We start from the raw sequence: 9318 nt of genomic DNA, 5'->3' as shown, positions 1-9318 counted from the left end.
ACACACACACACACACTAACCGAAATGTTAAAATACAGAACTTAGAGATGGACCAATCAGAGTGTTGTCTGATTTTTGCAAAACTTTGACCCCCTGACTTAAAAATACTAATGCTAAAATAGTAATTTTGGATCCGCCTGTGATATATTGCATTAGTCATTAGCCCAGTTAGCATGGTTAGCATTACTAACAGGCCAGTCGCTGTGTATATTTGCAGAAGGTATGCCTTTACGGCACATTCCTCATTTCAAAAAGGCCTCTGGTGCTTTCAGATCCGGCATGTTCGATGGACGTTCGATGCTTAAAGAAACAAAGCAGAACGCTTTGCTGAGCTCTGTTTAGCTTTCCTGTTATCTGCAGAAAATGGGTAACTCTCTCACTTCCTTTCTCTCAGTGGTTTCCTTTTCAAATAGCTTCTTAAATGTCCTTTCACCTCTAACTACCTAGTTAGCTGTGCTAACCTGAAGCTCTAATCGTGAACATTAATTCCTCTAACGCTGCCCTGTTGACTTCCTTATTGTCTTCCTCTTATTTGTTTCTCCTTTCCTTTTACTTCTCCTTCCTTTCATCTCTTCCTATTGTTCTCCACTTCTTACTTTGTCTCGCCTTCTTTACTTGTTTTATTTTGACTATATTTTCCTTACCTGTGTCCTTTCCTTCCTTCTGCTCTCTCTCTTCCTTGTGACCTTCATCCCTAATCCCTTTACTTTTTACCCATCTCACTTTACTACTTACTCTTTCCTTGTTTTGTGTGTCCTTTTCTTTCACCTATTCCTTGTGTCTTGTCTGATGCAGAAACATCTGAATCAAATTCATAATAAAAGTTTGTATTTTATACATTTCAAACTGAACATAAATGAGTTAGAATGAGTTAGAAAATTGAGCCTTGAAAAGATTTCACATGAAAAAGGTGTGGAAATCTTGGACAGGATTGTTTGCACTTAAATCACTGCCATAATTCATTAATAGTCACTGGCACATAACAAATCTATTCTAGTTTTTAAGAAACGCAGTACAGTCATGTCACGTTTAAAATTGAGATTCCATTCGCTCTTTGAATGTAGAACCTGTTGAGTCACTCCCCGTCGATACCGTCGCTGTCTGCCAAAGCTCCGGTGTAGATGAAATAGCTGCTAGAAACCATTAAAAGAATATTTAATATTTACGTTTTTGATACCCTACAGCAGCACGTCCTATAGGGTATCTTTCTGTAGCGGGCATGCAAGAGGAACACCACCTGGGCTTCATACTCGCCTGTTGAACACGGCTGACACTCGAGATTAGCCACAACAATAGCTGTTCTCAAATGTGTTGTCAGCATGGCAGCCTGCTTGCACTTTCTGAAATTGAGTCAGGCAGTGATGACATGACCCAGGGGTGCTGTTCGTGGCCTTTGAAGGCCTTTTCCTTCAGAGGTTCATAGTTGTCGCAAGGTGAGAATTCTGTACATCTAATCACTCGGAGAAGTCTGTGGCTCTTTATGGCGGCTGTCACAAGGAATAAGCAGTTCCAGGTCCCCAGCCAACAAGGTTTTCTTTAATAATTTAAAGCTTTAGCTGTATTTATTCATAAAGTCTCGGGATGAATCTCATTTCCATTATTCATGCTCGACCTTTTTCACATTTTGTCATGTTCCGACCACAAACTTTGTGTTTTGCTGGCATTTTACGTGAGAGAGCAGAACAAAGTGGTGCATAATTGAGAGACTGAGGGGAAATGATACATGGTTGTCACATTCAAGGAGCTGTGATCTAAACCGCTCCCCTGTAGCTCTCGATTTCAGCTTAGTCCTGCTGGTATTCCTTGATCTGTTTTCTTCTCCAGACACTGACATTTTTTATCACAGGATTGCTATGTGTTTAGAAAAAAAAACAAAACAAAACACTTGTGTATGACTGGATAATGTCACGATGGACCACTTCTGCATTATCAAGAAGTTTAGAAGACCTCTCCAGGACATAAGACTTAGAAGAGGAGCGGATGTGGCATCTGACCACCACCTAGTAGTAGTTAAAAAAGAATTGGATAAGAACAACCCATGGTAGAGTGAACTATTATGACACACGACCTAAAGGTCACCAGCATCAGGGAGGAGCTTGGACTTCAGTTAAAGGACAACACTGAGGCGCTAAAAGAGCAACACAAGAAATTGGAAAAGGAGAAAAGGAGTATACAGACAAACTGGCAGACCAGTAAAGAGACACGGATAACAGCCTGTAGAAAAGTGGTCGGAATTAAGAAACATCATTGTTCACAGCTGAGTGAACAATGACTGAGAATGAAAGAAGATGGTTTAAAAGAACAACCACAGAGCAGTGAAGACAAGCATTAGGAAAGACAAAGACTGCATAGATGCATGGGCAGGGGGAGAAGAACAGGTGGCATACAGTGGTTGTATGAAACAGCTCTATGACACACGTAAGAAATAGTCTGGAAAGTACAGCAAGCCAAAATGACCCAGCAAGGAAAAGGAGGGACTAGCACAGCAATTGAACTGATGGTCTGAACACCTTAAGTAGCTCCTGAATGGACCCATGTCACCAAATCCATCAGCCATCAACCCAGCCAACAAAGCTCTCACCATCAACTGTGACAAGTTGACTAGAGAAGAGATTAGGAAAGCTGCTGGACCTGACGACATACCTACAGAAATATCAGAGGGGACGCTGTACCCACTCTTCAAGAAACTCTGGGGAAAAGAAGAGCTACTGACTGACTGGAAGACTGGAAACACTACAGAAGTGTAGTCATCTGTAGAGTCATCCACCACATCCTCCTTGAGCGGATGATGTTGTTGATATACAACTACAACAAGCAATTCAACTTCTGACAGACGTAATCATGCACAGATAAGATTGTAACACTACACATTATTGTCAAACAGTCCTTAAAGAGAAATTTAATGTTGTATATCAACTTCGTAAACTGCCCGAAAGTGTTCACTGTGTGGATCGAGAGGTCCTATGGAAGCTTCTTCAATACTACGATATCCCAGCTATGAGGGCATAACCTATAAGATTGAACCACAAAGGGCAACATACCAATAGCTTCCAAAAATGGAGTTTGACAAGGAGGCTTGTTGACCCCATTCGTCTTCCTCATCGTCATTGACTGGGTCATGAAGACTTCACAGGAATAGAATTCAGTAGATGGTCACACTTCTCTGCCACAACCAGCAGCAAATGCAAGAGGAGACAGGTGTATTGTGCATTGGTAGGACTTATCATCCATGAGGAGAAAACTAAAATCCTTAAAATCAACTCTGAATAGCATCAATCCAATCACCCTAAATGGAAGTCCTCTGGAAGAAGTACAGTCTTTCACCTAATGATGTATTCTTACATCATTGACTGGCAAGGCTGAACCAATGCAGATGCCGAGGCAAGAATTGACAAAGTAAGAGTCCCCTTCATCCAGTTCAAGAACATGTGGACATCCAGAGAGCTGACACTGACCTCCAAGATCCAACTATTTAAACTTAGTAGTTATACATGGATTAATCCTGAAGGACGAGGTTTATCTTCCAAACATTGCATTTTGTAAAATAGGTCAGAAAGTTTAGCTTCTGCCTCATCAGACGAGGTCAACTTTGGCAACATGGTTGCTGCGTCCCCAACATAACTTGTGGCAAATAGGACTTTGAGTAGGTCTTGCTAAACAAGCTTTCTTCTTGCCTCTCTTTCAGCCACATTTATGGAGTGGCTGACTTTATAGTTTTCCTGTCAACAAATTTTCCCACCCTGGCTGTGGATCTCTGCAACTTCTCCCGTGTCTCTTAGCTTAAATTGATGCTTTTTTTTTTTTTTACCTTTCTCTTTAACATTATATATTATGCCTCTCCTTATATACATGTATCTTCAGTATTCTTACTGCTCTAATCGACAAAAGTATTTCCACAGTTTCTAATTAATTACTCTTACTTTTAATTCCTCATTGTTTTAGAATACTTGTTTCGTCAGGTTACTTAAGTTGATCAGTTTGATCATTTCTTGAGGAACTTTGTGCTCTTACCCTCGGTAAATCACTTTGTGCTCTGTAAAGTTTGCTTGATTGATTGAGATGGCTGCTCACATTACCCAGGCTCGGCTGGAAGTTTCTTCCTGTTAAAGTGGAGTTGTCCTTTCCATTGTCGCTCCATTTATTCTCAGTATGACGGATTGCTTCAAAGTTAACTCCATGCAATCAACTGTCTACTGTTGCTACGTGCTTGCTCTGGAAGAGCAATTGCTGCAAAGTCAGGAACTTGATGCATTCGGCTGTTTCTTGAGATCAAATTTATTTTTGAATTTGCATCAGTCTGGTGTGAATGGATTGATTTGACTCCCATTTTTCTGTGTATAAATTGGAAGGTTTCTTTGTAAAGATGTTATTCTCTGAGCTGTTCAAGGCTTGAAATATTTCTCAGATAAGTTCTGCTCCTGCTTTCTTTTAACCCAGATTTTTTTGCTCAGTCAGTGTACATCTTAAATTTTGAACTCTTTGTGGTTTCCCATGTGCCATTTAGTCTTTTTTTTGTCTGTCAAGAGATTAACTCTAGAGTGCCTGCAGTGTTTTTTAACTTTTATTTTTTCTAATTAGATGCCTAACAAGTTAGCTGACATTTTCCCCAGCCTCCTACTTGATGTTGACGTCTTTCTGAAAGTTCTCAGTGAGCCTAGCAACACCTCAGAAGTTATTTTCAGTGATCAACAGACTGGAGGAAAATTGTCTCTCTGAGGATTTGAAGCTCATCAGCAACTACCGACTGCACTTTGGTGATCCATATGGTGCTGATTATGCACAAATAAAACACTTGTGCACCTACCTACACAACAGCCGTCTTGATCTTGTTTCGTCACCTCTCATTTGTTGACTCGTACCTATTTAAGGTCATTGTAGACTCTGGTCATTCAGATCTGTATGTTAACTTCAGCCTTTATGGTGAATGGTAAGCAGCAGTGGTGATGCGAGCATGGTCCAACAATTTCATTTTGGTTCACAGAAGTTTGTGTGTGTAGAACTAAACTCTCATGAAGCAGGCGCAGTACCCTTGGGATGCCAGAGAGGGGCAGTGTTGCGTCATCACAGGTTGGCGGTTCGCTGTGAGGCACTTTGAGGTTAAGGTGGGAGGTTGTAGGAGGGAAAAGTGGGGTGGGGAGGTGGAACGACTCTGCGTGCGTTGCCCCTGGCAACCTTGATTAAGACAGGATGTCGTTGGAGCAGGGGCACTTGTGATGATTACATGGAGAATATTTCTGCCCACGTATTCAGGAATGAAGTTTATTCATTCATTCATTTTCTGTTTTTATTTTAGCAGACAGGTTGTGGGTTGCTGAAAGGCAGCGCTGCCGGCTTGTTGTCTAGTTGACATGTTTGGTTTGGAGCATCAGATCAACTGACTCAGAGCCTTCAGTGGCTGCTGTGGAGAAATCTGAAGGAAAAGGGGGAGAAAAAGGCTTATAGCAACACTGCGTAACGTTATTGACACATCACAACCACTTGGAAACATAAACCACAAATTAGTCACAACAAACAATCTTCACATCTGGGCTATGAGAACCTATGTTTGTAGTTTGTCATTCAGTGGTGTGAAAAAATGTTTCCCCTTTGCATATTCTTCCCCTTTTTGCTTTTGCATGGCACCTAAATGACTTAGATTTAATATCAAACTAAAATAACCACAGTAAATAAAAAATGTAATTTTAAAATGATTTAATTTATTTCCCAACAACTGCCATCAAGTGTTTGTAATAACTGGCATTGAGTCTTTATCCATCTGTATGTGCGTTATCTAACCTCTTGATGTAACATTTCCCTTGTTCCACCTGATTTCTAACTGTTTTTTTCTCTCTCTCTCTCTCTCCACCTTTTTCTGTGTTTTTAACAGATTGCTTTTTCCCAGCACAGCAATTTTATGGACCTGGTGCAGTTCTTTGTCACGTTCTTCAGGTGAGCACAGCACGCACACATGAAGCTTGGAGACTCGTGAGTCCCTCGCAGCACACGTTCCCCACACTGACTGTAGGTGACAGGTCAGTTTATCTGCACTCCATCCAGCTTCAAAAGGCTGGGAAGGAAAATGTCAGCGCCATTTTAGTCGGCCACTTTCAGATGAGATCTGTTCAAGAAACAGAATCTTTTCGGACGATCTTAATCCACCCCAGAGTCGAGACACTTCGTTCCCTGCCTTCTACAACCACTTGTTGAGCTCTTAAATCCTCCCCACTCTCACAGCTTTGATTATTTAACATGACTGATATTCTAAAGAAGTGTTAACGTGCTACAAATTAACTTTTCTGAGATGTGTAATGTGTGGTTAAGTGTTTTTTATCCGTGTGTGTTTAGTGTGGTGAGAGCCAGTTGGCAAAAATCTTTTGAAATTACTGAGAGAAACTAATGTGACTCACTGGTTTCGAGCTGCTGGTTAGCTGTCGGCATCCACAAACAAACTCAAGACAGGACATTGTCTCCTATGTCACACAAACATATTTTTAAATTTATCTGTATTGTCAATCCAAAAAAATTATACTGATTGCCTTTCAGCCAATACAGTATTGCCATCCTTATGGTGATGTGGTGGTGGCAATATTGTTCCTCTGCCTACTTGCCTAGAGTTGATAGGCAGATGGACTAGATGGAGTTTCACCTTCCAGCTGAAAAATGACACCAGACATGCAGCCAGAGCTACACTGGCACGGTTTATGCCATAAGTCCCTTGTCCACAGGCTTTCATCGGTTCTTAGCAGTCAATCTTGGCCAGATTCATCTCAAGCTGCAGATCCAGCACGGTTCTTCCCCGTTTTTTTTTTTTAAACCACCAAAGTGGTGGTGCAAGCTAGTGATTCAATTGGCAGCAGACTGCATTTGTTGACTGGCCTGTGGTGTTGCGTCACTGGACGAGTGAAGGCAGTACTTGTGGATGCCATGTCAACTGGATGGGCAACCTGCATCAAAATAATTGACAAAGAAATTTTGGAGAAGTTGAACCTTTAGAAGGTCGATCACAGCTCCTGCGTGCACACGGACTGCTCATTTTTCACATTCCCAGATATTGAACAGCTGGAGTGAGACATGACAATGGAGAAAGGGCTAAAGTGTGTCAAAGACCTGGGGTCAGGGGGCTGCAGACAAATGCAGGCCACTTGCTTCAGATTTACAGCTTTAAAAATGTTTGGACGAGTTGGTTGTGGTAACGCAACAGATTGTGAAAAGTTTCAAGACTTATAAATAAATTTGCAACTGCGCCGCTTTTAGCCTCATTTAGACGCTGAACAACCAACCATTCTCCGTTGCCAGACACGAGGTTCCCCCAGCAGGTAGAATGCAAAGCTTTTTTTTTCTTCTCCTGGAAACAACTGCCTGCTGCAGCAGGAAACGGTGCTGATGAGCGTGGAAAGATTGAAATGAAAGCAGGAAGGTTGTGCACCTCTGTGGAACTGAGCGCGAGTCAGGAGTCTTGCCTCACCACTGCAGATGACAGCTTCAGAACTGCCTACTGCTGCTTTTTAGCAACACAAAAATGGTTGTTGGAGCAGATTTCTTACACGATTTTTATGTAGTGTGCTAAATCTGAACATATTATAAGTCCGGGGTACTTTGTAATTATGGATGTGCTTGTTCTGGAGCAGGTCTGAAAATGTGCGTGTGTTGTTGCTGCTGTTGTTGTTGGATGGCCTGAATTGTACATCTGCAGGAATTGCTGTAATGTGTTATTGATTTTAAAAATGAACTGGACCATAAGTACAACAGTGTCCGCATTGTGGTTGACTGGATGTGTGTGATTTCTCTCTGGTGTCCCACAAGTGTGTTCCTTTGTGTGCCTGTCGTCCACAAGAGAACTACAGGATCATTTCTTTTCTCTTTGTTTTTCTGGACTCAGCACATTACTTTTTGTGAACAGCCATTTATAAAAAACTGTGGACACAACAAAGAATCTTTCTCTTTGCTGAGGTTCACTGTATAAACATTTACCATTTATGTATTCATCCCTCTTGCCTTTATCCACATCCTGTCATGTTAAATCCACAAACACAAAGTGATGAATAACTGAAGTAGGAAGAAATCTAGTATGATTTTAATTTTGCATGAGGTGTATATTTGTATTTACCCCTTTACAGTGGTTCCTCTAAATAAAATCAAGTGAAGCAAATGCGTGGAAGAAGGCAAATGAGACAAAAGTAAAAACTAAAATTTCACACGTGTTATAATGACTCAGTCGAAAAAAATAGTGACAGCATTTAAGCTAACTTTAGAATTTAGCTTTCACATTGTTTTTTTCATACAGAATGGAGTGTATTACTGCAGATCCACATACTGTCCGTAGCCCTCATGCTAATGTTAGCATCTTCATTTTGATTTAAAAACTAAACCTAATAGACTGAATGGAGTGAGTTGGTGGATGTTGACCTACAGCAGTGGTTTCCAAACATTTTCTGCGCCCCCCCCCTATGGATTACAAATGGCTGTCTGGTTGAAATGACACGTGTGACGGGGGGGGCATCGACTTTTTTGGGGACAAAATGAATGTACGTAGCTGAAAATAGACACCAACATTGGTAGCCTACAAGGTACTTGTTAAGCTTAAGGTTCTGTATTGATATTAGCTAGTCATCTTTTAGCTAACATTACCTGCATCCAACAGCTTTACTCAACTCAGTCGGTTAGTTTGGAGGGAAAACTGTGAAAAGTTCTTTGCGTTTTCTTTGCTGCCGTGATTCTAACACAAACCTATGTAGCTCCGCACAGCAGCAGCAGGTCTCCTTCACAGGTGGAAACCCAGCGGGAGTGTCGTAGCGCTCATGTTGCGTTTAAAGGCGGCTCGGAAAAACAGGTTACGACATGTTAACAACGGATTAAACAGTTTTAACTGCTGATAAAAGTGACAGAGGACACAAATATGGGAAGTGTGGAAGCCTCTACTGTATCAAATTGACATAGGAATAACAGAGAGTTGGCCATTCTAAGGTAAAAACCCAGCGCATACAGTGTTCATGTTTTGTTTTTTTCATCCAGACGGCTTCCCGCGCCCCCCCTGCAGTGACACGGCACCCCCGCTAGGGGGCGGGCCCCACAGTTTGGGAACCTCTGACCTACAGTAACTATCATTATGATAATAGTAGCATCTTTGGAAAAAAGTAGCATGTTGGCTAATTTTGAAGGAAAGCAAAGAGGAGAAAAGAGAACCCTGGGACTCTGATTGGATGGCCATTCCTGTTCTTAATATGTCACAGCTACTGTCCAATATTGTACTTTCTGTTATTTTTTATATAAATTGAAATAACTATGGCATGTTTTACCATGTTTTTGTAAAACCAGGTTGCTCCTCATGTTTCCAAAGTT

General features: G+C 41.3%; 1 protein-coding gene across 1 annotated transcript in view; it reads left to right on the top strand.

Annotated features, from left to right (window-relative positions):
- The window catches only part of atrn (attractin), a 142750-nt gene that overhangs the window by 57040 nt on the left and 76392 nt on the right, over positions 1–9318 (top strand). Inside the window, exon 18 of the mRNA XM_016679927.1 lies at positions 5867–5928. Coding sequence (XP_016535413.1) covers positions 5867–5928 — 62 coding nt within the window. The remainder of the gene's footprint in view (positions 1–5866; positions 5929–9318) is intronic.

Source organism: Poecilia formosa, unplaced genomic scaffold (genome assembly GCF_000485575.1).
Source record: "Poecilia formosa unplaced genomic scaffold, Poecilia_formosa-5.1.2 Scaffold226, whole genome shotgun sequence".
NCBI lineage: Eukaryota > Metazoa > Chordata > Actinopteri > Cyprinodontiformes > Poeciliidae > Poecilia > Poecilia formosa.
This window is presented reverse-complemented; position numbering and strand designations above follow the sequence as displayed.